The following is a 13889-nucleotide window of genomic DNA, read 5'->3' as shown; positions in this document are numbered from 1 at the left end:
GGTATTACTACCTGTTGGAGCTAAGCGTTTTGCTACATCCGCGATAACATCGGCTAAATACCCAATAACATTTAATTTTTATTCTTATTTGTTTTTAAACAGCTTAGGGATGGGGCTGATTATTTAACCACTCTCAAATTCTTAGCCAGAGCTATAATACTAACTACCATAATGTCAAAATGATAGTTTTTAACCATGTTTAGAGGCTATACAGTGTTTGTTTACAATTCCTACATTGTTTACAAACTATGAGTAAAACAAGCTTATATTTTGGATTTCTGATGTTACACAGTTAACTAATCATACAAATGTATAAAATTATATTCTTCAATAATCAATGAGTGGCAGCCTACGTTACGGTTATTAGAAACCTTATCTTTGAATGATCTCCCCCTTAACCCGCCCCCCGCCAAAAAATTACAAAAATATAAATGCTCCAAAAATAATAAAAATAATCTATTATACATCATTCATTTAAATAACAAATGATTATCTTTCTAATCTGTTTTTTAATCTGTATATCCATCTACTGTTCTAATAAATACTACCTACCATTCTAATAAATAAAAAAAGAGAGATTTCACTTTAGTTTATTATCTTTTTCACTTACTTTGGCAATATACACCGTTTCCCCATCCCAATAAAGCCCCCATTACATTGAAATTGAATTGAGAGAGAGAGAGAGAGAGAGGGGGGAGAGGGGGGAGAGGGAGGGAAAGTAGTTATTCTGAACCAACATATATAATTCGATTTTATTCAAATTTGACAAATCGGCGTATAGCCTCACAACCATTAACTTAACATTAATAAAAAATAATAAGTTAAATTAACAATTTCATAAAAACGTTGGCACTAGTAAGGATTTGGAATCAAAGCTGTCGTCGATTCGAGGCCATCTGGTTTCGTAATAACAAGCCTGTCAGCATGCGGTCCATACTTCCAAAAAACACTTTGCATCCTTGTTTGCGAACGCCAGTCCAGTGGTATATCTCGCCCTCCTCTCCTGTTTCCCACACTCTCCGGTCCATGAGGGAGTTTGTTTAACGTGTTGTCGTGGTGTGATCTGTGAAGCTTGTAAGCAGCCAGGCAGGTTGTATTTGTCGTCGGCGGATACTTGAAAGAAAACGATTGTTCTTCCTAGCTGCAAATATTAAATGCATTCTTATTATTAAAATAGCATATAGCCTAGCGCCTCGCCTACCTACTAAAAATAAAACATCCAAAGTGAAGTACCTATCATTTTGTGCGTTTACTGCCATTCTGCCAATTAGCCATTTCAGAACCATGACAGATCCACTCATTTCATTCGTTCCACTAGTAAATCAACTTTATATCTCCTAATTTTCCAAACCCTATTACTAACAAACACCATCTCCTCCTGTTTCTCCTTAATGTTTCGAGCCATGTTGGTTTATCCTGGTTCCGAGCTTGAGATCCACCCCTCCGACAGAGTCATCTTCCCCGTCTGACACAGCTTGACCACACAAGCACAAATGCCACCAGATTCAGTAGGGGCCATCTACTCTTAGTCTCTCGAGTTATAATATTCCCAATAATATAATGTGACTACTTTCGCAGCCCCCTCAGGCTGGTCTTTTTAAACCAATGTATTGTTAGGGATGGGGTGAGGTCCTCAAATTCTATTTGTCCTCAGTGACGCATAAAGCATGTGATGTGACAGATCATTTACAACAGTCATTAGGCGTCTGGAACTAAAACAACTCTTGTTCTTCTCACTAGTTGCAAACCCATATTTTACAACAGATGTTGGATCTAATTAAAAATGTTACATAATTTTCATTTGTACCTATAGTGTTTACTGCACCATTTATTCAACCATAAATTCCACTTTCTGTGTGCCCTCCAGCTATAACTGGACCCACACTCACGTCATTCGGATATGGCATAAGTTCTCATTATCTTTTTTCCACATATTTGCATGCACACAGCTCCACACCTCTGCTAATAGCTGGTTTCCGCGCAACTGTCCGCGAATATCCTCATGTAAATAAAGTTAATACACCACACGCGCAAAAGTGATCTTGTAACCTTTTTCTGCGCCATAAACGGGTAGACTTGCATCCTTCTCTCGTCAATCTCCCTGTTCCCTCTCCTATTAATGGATTTACACTCTGTTTGACGTATTATGTTAGTCCTAGTCCCACTCTCCCACCCTCTTATTACAGTTGTAGCCAGTGGCAGACTTGACCAAAAATCGCCCTGGCATTTCTAACACACCGGCCCATTTTTTTCCCATGAGGTCCCCACATCGGTCAATTTTTACTTGACGCCCCATTATTAGCCAAATAATATTTTGTGCAAAAAACCCAAGTTACACAGGCCCACTGGGCAAAAAATTTTTGCTAGCATACGGTGTATGTATTGACACAGCAGCCATAGCTGACCAGTCACTGAATTTAAATGTTTCCCCTTAAACCACTCCTAGTGTTGCTTTAGCATATGCTTAGGGTCATTGTCCTGCTGGGTACTTCCCAGTCACCATTGGCTCAACAAGCCCATGGAGTTGGCTGATCAATGTCCAGCTGGATCCCCTAATCAGCCCGCATTCACACATAAATACACACACCACCATACGTAGGCAGATAAAAATTAGTTTTTTTTTACTATTCGTTGCTGCTAACACCTTATTACTTTTCTTTGACCTTCAGCACCATGACCTCATATGTTACCTTTTCACCATGACACTACCGTATGTTGACCTTCACACCATACTCCTTTGTTGGCCTTCAGCACGCATGACAGCTACAGTCTTACCTTTACACCATGACAGCTCTAATGTTGGCATTCAGCACCATGACCTCCATTATGTTCCATTCATCACCATACCTCCTTATTTATCGCACCACTGACCTCATATTTCTTCACACCATCAGCTCCGTTATGTTGACCTTCAGCACCATGGACACTCCATTATGTTGCCATTCGGCGCCCCCACTACTTGTTGCTTCAGCACCATGACCCTACCTATGTTGACCTTCAGCACCATGACCGCTACCTATGTTGACCTTCAGCACCATGACAGCTACAGTATGTTTGCTTGTCTTTTTATTGAGGAAATGAAGGGATTCTGGTTATAGAGATTGTGGCTGTGGAAGTTAACAAATAAATAATGTTATATTTCAGGAACAGGATGTTGGTCTTTTAGTCTGTTACTTAACAGTAAATTGTGGAGTAGAATTAAAGTGTGGAAACAAAACAGTTTACTGTGGAAAGTGAATGTAGACTTACAGCCACCTGTGTTTTCCCAGTAGCTACCGGCTATAGCCAGCTTTCACTAGTACACTGACTTCACACATTCACATCATTTGTTATTTCCAAGCATAGGATGTCCTGTCCAAACCTGTTCAAACATAGGATGTCCTGTCCAAACCTGTTCAAACATAGGATGTCCTGTCCAAACCTGTTCAAACATAGGATGTCCTGCCCAGACCTGTTCAAACATAGGATGACCTGTCCAAACCTGTTCAAACATAGGATGTCCTGTCCAAACCTATTCAAACATAGGATGTCCTGTCCAGACCTGTTCTCTCAGTTCGCTATGAAGGCGGTTTCCCTGCCAACCAAAGTGGTGTGCACCCTACTCATGTGTGATAGAATCTTAATGACATCAGTGCTGTGTGATGGATCTCTTTCCCACTGAATAGTCCATGACATCTAGATGGTCATTTCAGGTTCACACAAGTTCCTTATCAATATCCCGATCTGGTTAAGTGAGTTTCAAGGTCTAACTTGGAATTGTCAATAATAATGTTTCAGTGCCTTTAAAAAAAATATTTTCATCTTGCCATGCAAACAATGAGGTTTGCTACATGGCACCATATTATTTCCAACAATGTTAAACATCAAAGCAAGCCTTCAGTTGTGTTGTTCATGCTCAGTAATCGGGACTGACCTCTCATAACAGCATACTGCAGGCTAATGCTAACTACTGTGATTGGCCATAAAGATGAATGAAGATGATCGGCAGCCTCGGATCAAAGTTATTCCACGGGGGTGAATCGGCTTCAGTGGGCCTGGGGGGCCTATTGACCCACTCGTTAACAGTACAGTACCCTGACAGCATGACAAGGAGAGAAGAGACGTTACACGGAGAGAAGAGACGTTACAAGGAGAGAAGAGACGTTACATGGAGAGAAGAGACGTTACATGGAGAGAAGAGACGTTACATGGAGAGAAGAGACGTTACAAGGAGAGAAGAGACGTTACAAGGAGAGAAGAGACGTTACAAGGAGAGAAGAGACGTTACAAGGACAGAAGAGACGTTACAAGGAGAGAAGAGACGTTACATGGAGAGAAGAGACGTTACAAGGAGAGAAGAGACGTTACATGGAGAGAAGAGACGTTACAAGGAGAGAAGAGAAGTTACATGGAGAGAAGAGACGTTACAAGGAGAGAGGAGACGTTACAAGGAGAGAAGAGACGTTACAAGGAGAGAAGAGCGTTACATGGAGAAGAGACGTTACAAGGAGAGAAGAGAAGTTACATGGAGAGAAGAGACGTTACAGGAGAGAGAGGCGTTACAAGGAGAGAAGAGACGTTACAAGGAGAGAAGAGACGTTACATGGAGAGAAGAGACGTTACAAGGAGAGAGGAGACGTTACAAGGAGAGAAGAGACATTACAAGGAGAGAAGAGACGTTAGAAGGAGAGAAGAGACGTTACAAGGAGAGAAGAGACGTTACAAGGAGAGAAAATACGTTACAAGGACAGAAGAGACGTTACAAGGAGAGAAGAGACGTTACAAGGAGAGAAGAGACGTTACATGGAGAGAAGAGACGTTACAAGGAGAGAAGAGACGTTACATGGAGAAGAGACGTTACAAGGAGAAGAGACGTTACATGGAGAGAATAAGGCGTTACAAGGAGAGAGGAGCGTTCAGAGAGAAGAGACGTTACAAGGAGAGAAGATACGTTACATGGAGAGAAGAGACGTTACAAGGAGAGAAGAGACGTTACAAGGAGAGAAGAGACGTTACAAGGAGAGAAGAGACGTTACAAGGAGAGAAAAGACATTACAAGGAGAGAAGAGACGTTACAAGGAGAGAAGAGACGTTACAAGGAGAGAAGAGACGTTACAAGGAGAGAAGAGACGTTACAAAGGAGAAAGAGACGTTACATGGAGAGAAGAGAGCGTTACATGGAGAAGAGACGTTACAGGAGAGAAAAGACGTTACAAGGAGAGAAGAGACGTTACAAGGAGAGAAAAGACGTTACAAGGAGAGAAGAGACGTTACAAGGAGAGAAAAAGGCGTTACAAGGAGAGAAGAGGCGTTACAAAGGGAGAGAAGAGACGTTACAAGGACAGAAGAGACGTTACAAGGAGAGAAGAGACGTTACAAGGAGAGAAGAGATGTTACAAGGAGAGAAGAGACGTTACAAGGAGAGAAGAGATGTTACATGGAGAGAAGAGACGTTACAAGGAGAGAAGAGACGTTACATGGAGAGAAGAGACGTTACAAGGAGAGAAGAGAAGTTACATGGAGAGAAGAGACGTTACAAGGAGAGAGGAGACGTTACAAGGAGAGAAGAGACGTTACAAGGAGAGAAGAGACGTTACATGGAGAGAAGAGACGTTACAAGGAGAGAGGAGACGTTACAAGGAGAGAAGAGACGTTACAAGGAGAGAAGAGACGTTACAAGGAGAGAAGAGACGTTACAAGGAGAGAAGAGACGTTACAAGGAGAGAAGAGACGTTACAAGGAGAGAAAAGACGTTACAAGGACAGAAGAGACGTTACAAGGAGAGAAGAGACGTTACAAGGAGAGAAGAGACGTTACATGGAGAGAAGAGACGTTACAAGGAGAGAAGAGACGTTACATGGAGAGAAGAGACGTTACAAGGAGAGAAGAGACGTTACATGGAGAGAAGAGACGTTACAAGGAGAGAAGAGACGTTACAAGGAGAGAAGAGACGTTACAAGGAGAGAAGAGATGTTACATGGAGAGAAGAGCGTTACAAGGAGAAAGAAGACGTTACATGGAGAGAAGAGACGTTACAAGGAGAGAAGAGAAGTTACATGGAGAGAAGAGACGTTACAAGGAGAGAGGAGACGTTACAAGGAGAGAAGAGACGTTACAAGGAGAGAAGAGACGTTACATGGAGAGAAGAGACGTTACAAGGAGAGAGGAGACGTTACAAGGAGAGAAGAGACGTTACAAGGAGAGAAGAGACGTTACAAGGAGAGAAGAGGACGTTACAGGAGAGAAGAGGCGTTACAAGGAGAGAAGAGATGTTACAAGGAGAAGAGACGTTACAAGGAGAGAAGAAGATGTTAGCATGGAGAGAAGAGACGTTACAAGGAGAGAAGAGACGTTACATGGAGAGAAGAGACGTTACAAGGAGAAGAGGAAGTTACATGGAGAGAAGAGACGTTACAAGGAGAGAGGAGAGCGTTACAAGGAGAGAAGAGAGCGTTCGGAGAGAAGAGAGCGTTACATGGAGAGAAGAGACGTTACAAGGAGAGAGGAGACGTTACAAGGAGAGAATGGCGTTACAAGAGAAGAGACGTTACAAGGAGAAGAGCGTTACAAGAGAGAAAAGAGCGTTACAAGGACAGAAGAGCGTTACAAGGAGAAGAGAGCGTTACAAGGGAAGAGACGTTACATGGAGAGAAGAGACGTTACAAGGAGAAGAGGCGTTACATGGAGAGAAGAGACGTTACAAGGAGAGAAGAGGCGTTACATGGAGAGAAGAGACGTTACAAGGAGAGAGGAGCGTTACAAGGAGAGAAGAGACGTTACAAGGAGGAAGATACGTTACATGGAGAAGAGACGTTACAAAGGAGAGAAGAGACGTTACAAGGAGAGAAGAGACGTTACAAGGAGAGAAGAGACGTTACAAGGAGAGAAAAGACGTTACAAGGAGAAGAGGCGTTACAAGGAGAGAAGAGACGTTGGCAAGGACGAAGAGAGCGTTACAAGGAGAAGAGACGTTACGGAGAGAGAAGAGACGTTACAAGGAGAGAAGAGAGGCGTTACAAGGAGAGAAGAGACGTTACATGGAGAGAAGAGACGTTACATGGAGAGAAGAACGTTACAAGGAGAGAAGAGAGCGTTACAAGGAGAGAAGAGGCGTTACAAGAGAGAAGAGACGTTACAAGGAGAGAAGAGACGTTACAAGGAGAGAAGAGGCGTTACAAGGAGAGAAGAGACGTTACAAGGAGAGAGAAGAGACGTTACAAGGAGAGAAGAGACGTTACAAGGAGAGAAAAGACATTACAAGGACAGAAGAGACGTTACAAGGAGAGAAGAGACGTTACAAGGAGAGAAGAGACGTTACATGGAGAGAAGAGACGTTACAAGGAGAGCAGAGACGTTACATGGAGAGAATAGACGTTACAAGGAGAGAGGAGACGTTACAAGGAGAGAAGAGACGTTCCAAGGAGAGAAGATACGTTACATGGAGAGAAGAGACGTTACAAGGAGAGAAGAGACGTTACAAGGAGAGAAGAGACGTTACAAGGAGAGAAGAGACGTTACAAGGAGAGAAAAAGGCGTTACAAGGAGAGAAGAGGCGTTACAAGGAGAGAAGAGGCGTTACAAGGAGAGAAGAGACGTTACAAGGAGAGAAGAGACGTTACAAGGAGAGAAGAGGCGTTACAAGGAGAAGAGAGCGTTACATGGAGAGAAGAGGCGTTACATGGAGAGAGAAGAGACGTTACAAGGAGAGAAAAGACGTTACAAGGAGAGAAGAGACGTTACAAGGAGAGAAAAACGTTACAAGGAGAGAAGAGGCGTTACAAGGAGAGGAAAAGACGTTACAAGGAGAGAAGAGAGCGTTACAAGGAGAGAAAGAGACGTTACAAGGACAGAAGAGACGTTACAAGGAGAGAGAAGAGACGTTACAAGGAGAGAAGAGATGTTACAAGGAGAGAAGAGACGTTACAAGGAGAGAAGAGATGTTACATGGAGAGAAGAGACGTTACAAGGAGAGAAGAGACGTTACATGGAGAGAAGAGACGTTACAAGGAGAGAAGAGAAGTTACATGGAGAGAAGAGACGTTACAAGGAGAGAGGAGACGTTACAAGGAGAGAAGAGACGTTACAAGGAGAGAAGAGACGTTACAAGGAGAAGAGACGTTACATGGAGAGGAAGAGACGTTACAAGGAGAGCAGAGCGTTACATGGAGAGAATAGACGTTACAAGGAGAGAGGAGACGTTACAAGGAGAGAAGAGAACGTTCCAAGGAGAGAAGATCGTTACATGGAGAGAAGGCGTTACAAGGAGAGAAGAGAGCGCGTTACAAGGAGAGAAGAGAGCGTTACAAGGAGAGAAGAGACGTTACAGAGGAGAAAAGAGCGTTACAAGGAGAGAAGAGCGCTACAAGGAGAGAAGAGACGTTACAAGGAGAAGAGACGTTACAAGGAGAGAAGAGACGTTACAAGGAGAGAAGAGACGTTACAAGAGAGAAGAGACGTTACATGGAGAGAAGAGACGTTACATGGAGAGAAGAGAGCGTTACAAGGAGAGAAAGACGTTACAAGGAGAGAAGAGACGTTACAAGGAGAAAAGACGTTACAAGAGAGAAGAGAGCGTTACAAGAGAGAAAAGACGTTACAAGGAGAGAAGAGACGTTACAAGGAGAGAAGAGACGTTACAAGGACAGAAGAGACGTTACAAGGAGAGAAGAGACGTTACAAGGAGAGAAGAGATGTTACAAGGAGAGAAGAGACGTTACAAGGAGAGAAGAGATGTTACATGGAGAGAAGAGACGTTACAAGGAGAAAGAGACGTTACATGGAGAGAAGAGACGTTACAAGGAGAGAGAAGTTACATGGAGAGAAGAGACGTTACAAGAGAGAGGAGACGTTACAAGGAGAGAAGAGGCGTTACAAGTTGAGAAGAGGCGTTACATGAGAGAAGAGACGTTACAAGGAGAGAGGGCGTTACAAGGAGAGAAGAGACGTTACAAGGAGAGAAGAGACGTTACAAGGAGAGAAGAGGCGTTACAAGGAGAAGAGCGTTACAAGGAGAGAAAAGCGTTACAAGGACAGAAGAGGCGTTACAAGGAGAGAAGAGCGTTACAAGGAGAGAAAGAGACGTTACATGGAGAGAAGAGACGTTACAAGGAGAGAAGAGACGTTACATGGAGAGAAGAGGCGTTACAAGGAGAGAAGAGACGTTACATGGAGAGAAGAGACGTTACAAGGAGAGAGGAGCGTTACAAGGAGAGAAGAGACGTTACAGGAGAAGATACGTTACATGGAGAGAAGAGACGTTACAAGGAGAGAAGAGACGTTACAAGGAGAGAAGAGGCGTTACAAGGAGAAAGAGACGGTACAAGGAGAGAAGAGACGTTACAAGTAGAAGAAAGAGACGTTACAAGGAGAGAAGAGACGTTACAAGGGAGAGAAGAGACGTTACATGGAGAGAAGAGACGTTACATGGAGAGAAGAGACGTTACATGGAGAGAAGAGACGTTACAAGGAGAGAAGAGACGTTACATGGAGAGAAGAGACGTTACAAGGACAGAAGAGACGTTACATGGAGAGAAGAGACGTTACATGGAGAGAAGAGACGTTACAAGGACAGAAGAGACGTTACATGGAGAGAAGAGACGTTACATGGAGAGAAGAGACGTTACATGGAGAGAAGAGACGTTACAAGGACAGAAGAGACGTTCCAAGGAGAGAAGAGACGTTACATGGAGAGAAGAGACGTTACAAGGACAGAAGAGACGTTCCAAGGAGAGAAGAGACGTTACATGGAGAGAAGAGACGTTACAAGGACAGAAGAGACGTTCCAAGGAGAGAAGAGACGTTACAAGGAGAGAAGAGACGTTACAAGGAGAGAAGAGACGTTACAAGGAGGGAAAAGACGTTACAAGGAGAGAAGAGACGTTACATGGAGAGAAGAGACGTTACAAGGAGAGAGGAGACGTTACAAGGAGAGAAGAGACGTTACAAGGAGAGAAGAGACGTTACATGGAGAGAAGAGACGTTACAAGGAGAGAAGAGACGTTACAAGGAGAGAAGAGACGTTACAAGGAGAGAAGAGACGGTACAAGGAGAGAAAAGACGTTACCAGGAGTGAAGAGACGTTACAAGGAGAGAAAAGACATTACAAGGAGAGAAGAGACGTTACAAGGAGAGAAGAGACGTTACAAGGAGAGAAGAGACGTTACAAGGAGAGAAGAGACGTTACAAGGAGAGAAGAGACGTTACAAGGAGAGAAGAGACGTTACATGGAGAGAAGAGACGTTACAAGGAGAGAAGAGACGTTACAAGGAGAGAAGAGACGTTACAAGGAGAGAAGAGACGTTACATGGAGAGAAGAGACGTTACAAGGAGAGAAGAGACGTTACATGGAGAGAAGAGACGTTACAAGGAGAGAAGAGACGTTACATGGAGAGAAGAGACGTTACAAGGAGAGAAGAGACGTTACATGGAGAGAAGAGACGTTCCATTATTTATGGCAACGAGTATAGTTAGACTTTATTGAGGATAAATGTGCTTACTCTATGACTGAGATATGTGGTTAGTTGTGTCACCTAGCTATCTTAAGATGACTAAGTCGCTCTGGATAAGAGCGTCTGCTAAATGACTAAAAGGTCAATGTAAAAACGTAGATGTTATGCGCAGAACATTTTATGACATTTAGACCTAAACTCAAGTAATTACACAGACGCAACTTTGAGTGAATGTTTATGTGGCATTATCCAACCAGTGTAATAAGAAATTCTGCAAATACAAAAATCACATGTTGTTTTGTGTGAGAGCACCTATGTTGAAGGGGATAACTGAGATACATTATCAAATATACTTGATCAAATGACAAAAGACCTGAAAAACATACATGTCAATAAAACCTAACCAAACACAATAGCTATATACAGTACAGTGCTTGAGACTGTATAAAACCACTTAGTTACATTAAAATCACATTTGTGTGGTCCTTAGTGTGAGTCATGGAGGGCTCAATGCAATACAACCCAGAAGGTAATGTTAACAGTAGTTCCATGGTATCTTAAAAAACATGTCAGTCTTGATTCAGAATAATTCAGCCGTGTCTTTCGGACTGGGAACCATACCAGGTTACAAATAGTATCTTACACGTTCCGAATACTTGGCTGGATTTGTCTGAAAGAACACCTCATTATAAAGACATTAGAATATGATTATTATCATTGTTAAAGTCTCGTCCGTCAAAGTAATGGTTCATTTTTTGCAATGCCCGAGGCTGTAGGTGAGTTACAATACACTGCCATGGCCATGTGCTTTCCTGCAGACGCGGCAACGACTGATGACATTCTCTAGAAGACGTCCCTTCACCGTCTGGGGCACAGGCTTACTGCATGGGGGAGCACACAAAACAGGCTGATCTAGGATCATGTCGTCGTCCCCGAGTCCATATAATGTGATTCATTATATGATCTAAAAGGAGAAAACTGATCCTAGATCAGTAAAGTATGCTCTGTAAGGAAAGTAGGCTCTCTTTGGAGTAGCACCACGACGTATGGTTTAGTCCAATCTGACGCAGTATTACTGTATACTGTGCTGTAAAATACAGGGTATTATACCATTAGAGGTGACAGTTACGTCATAAAACACAAGTCTACAACATCAAATGAAATCCAACATAGTTTAGTATAGTTGAGTATAGCATACAGTGGCTTGCGAAAGTATTCACCCCCCCTTGGCATTTTTTCTATTTTGTTGCCTTACAACCTGGAATTAAAATAGATTTTTTGGGGGGGGTTTGTATCATTTGATTTACACAACATGCCTACCACTTTGAAGATGCAAAATACCTTTTATTGTGAAACAAACAAGAAATAAGACAAGAAAAACAGAAAACTTGAGCATGCATAACTATTCACCCCCCCAAAAGTCAATACTTTGTAGAGCCACCTTTTGCAGCAATTACAGCTGCAAGTCTCTTGGGGTATGTCTCTATAAGCTTGGCACATCTAGCCACTGGGATTTTTGCCCATTCTTCAAGGCAAAACTGCTCCAGCTCCTTCAAGTTGGATGGGTTCCGCTGGTGTACAGCAATATTTAAGTCATACCACAGATTCTCAAATGGATTGAGGTCTGGGCTTTGACTAGGCCATTCCAAGACATTTAAATGTTTCCCCTTAAACCACTCGAGTGTTGCTTTAGCAGTATGCTTAAGGTCATTGTCCTGCTGGAAGGTGAACCTCCGTCCCAGTCTCAAATCTCTGGAAGACTGAAACAGGTTTCCCTCAAGAATTTCCCTGTATTTAGTGCCATCCATCATTCCTTCAATTCTGACCAGTTTCCCAGTCCCTGCCGATGAAAAACATCCCCACAGCATGATGCTGCCACCACCATGCTTCACTGTGGGGATGGTGTTCTCGGGGTGATGAGAGGTGTTGGGTTTGCGGCAGAGATAGCGTTTTCCTTGATGGCCAAAAAGCTAAATTTTAATCTCATCTGACCAGAGTACCTTCTTCCATATATTTGGGGAGTCTCCCACATGCCTTTTGGCGAACACCAAACGTGTTTGCTTATTTTTTTCTTTAAGCAATGGCTTTTTTCTGGCCACTCTTCCGTAAAGCCCAGCTCTGTGGAGTGTACGGCTTAAAGTGGTCCTATGGACAGATACTCCAATCTCCGCTGTGGAGCTTTGCAGCTCCTTCAGGGTTATATTTGGTATTTGTTGCCTCTCTGATTAATGCCCTCCTTGCCTGGTCCGTGAGTTTTGGTGGGCGGCCCTCTCTTGACAGGTTTGTTGTGGTGCCATATTCTTTCCATTTATTTATAATGGATTTAATGGTGCTCCGTGGGATGTTCAAAGTTTCGGATATTTTTTTATAACCCAACCCTGATCTGTACTTCTCCACAACTTTGTCTCTGACCTGTTTGGAGAGCTTCTTGGTCTTCATGGTGCCGCTTGCTTGGTGGTGCCCCTTGCTTAGTGTTGTTGCAGACTCTGGGGCCTTTCAGAACAGGTGTATATATACTGAGATCATGTGACAGATCATGTGACACTGTAGATTGCGCACAGGTGGACTTTATTTAACTAATTTGTGACTTCTGAAGGTAATTAGTTGCACCAGATCTTATTTAGGGGCTTCATAGCAAAGGGGGTGAATAAATACTGCCGCACCACTTTTCCGTAATTTTTTTGATTTTTTTTCATTTCACTTCACCAATTTGGCCTATTTTGTATGTCCATTACATGAAATCCAAATAAAAATCTATTTGAATTACAAGTTTTAATGCAACAAAGGGGGATGAATACTTTTGCAAGGCACTGTAGAACAAAACAGAATATGATACAGTATAGATAGATGGGTTGGGCATAGATATGTGGACATTTCATGTTAGAGCTGGGCTCGAACAAACGTCTGCACACACTTTGCAACCCTCCAGAACCGTAATCCCCACCACGCACTCACACACACACAAGCATGCACATACACACTGAATCAATCTCTGCTGTGATGATTCTAACCTGAACATGTGGTTGGGGTCGAGCGAGGCCAGCCAGAAGCTGTAGGAGTCAGGGAAGTAGTTACAGGTTCCCCGGCCGTGACACTCGATGAAGGGGACCTGGCGGAAGTGTTCCAGACACGAGCCTGGGGAGACCAGAGGCTGGCCCGACCCCTCAGCACCCGCACCCGTTTGCTGGGAGAAAAGGAGAGAGGCGGAAGAGAAAAGAGATGGGAAGCAATAGGGTATGGAAAGGAGAAGATGAGTATAGAAAACGAGGAGAGGTGAGGAGAAAGGGGAAAAGAAAGGAGATGACAGATGGAAAGCCACAGACGGAAAGCGGCAGACGGAAAGCGGGGGTTTGAAGAGGTGAGGGGTAGAGCAGTATAGAGAAGGAGAGTTAGTTAGACTGAGTTTTGAATGATGTCACAATGGACTCTGCTCCACATGCTGCTACTATGATATTTCATTCA

The 13889-nt window shown here is 43.1% G+C and overlaps 1 protein-coding gene across 1 annotated transcript in view; it reads right to left on the bottom strand.

Annotated features, from left to right (window-relative positions):
* Positions 1–10645: 10645 nt before the first annotated feature.
* The window catches only part of LOC121580629 (collagen alpha-3(IV) chain), a 35241-nt gene continuing 31997 nt past the window's right edge, over positions 10646–13889 (bottom strand). Inside the window, exons 20-21 of the mRNA XM_045219815.1 lie at positions 13439–13611; positions 10646–11308 (exon numbers count right to left, since the gene is read on the bottom strand). Of these exons, the coding sequence (XP_045075750.1) occupies positions 11209–11308; positions 13439–13611 (273 nt within the window). The 3' untranslated portion in view covers positions 10646–11208. The remainder of the gene's footprint in view (positions 11309–13438; positions 13612–13889) is intronic.

The sequence above is a fragment of the Coregonus clupeaformis genome, unplaced genomic scaffold (genome assembly GCF_020615455.1).
Source record: "Coregonus clupeaformis isolate EN_2021a unplaced genomic scaffold, ASM2061545v1 scaf2771, whole genome shotgun sequence".
Taxonomy (NCBI): Eukaryota; Metazoa; Chordata; class Actinopteri; order Salmoniformes; family Salmonidae; genus Coregonus; species Coregonus clupeaformis.
This window is presented reverse-complemented; position numbering and strand designations above follow the sequence as displayed.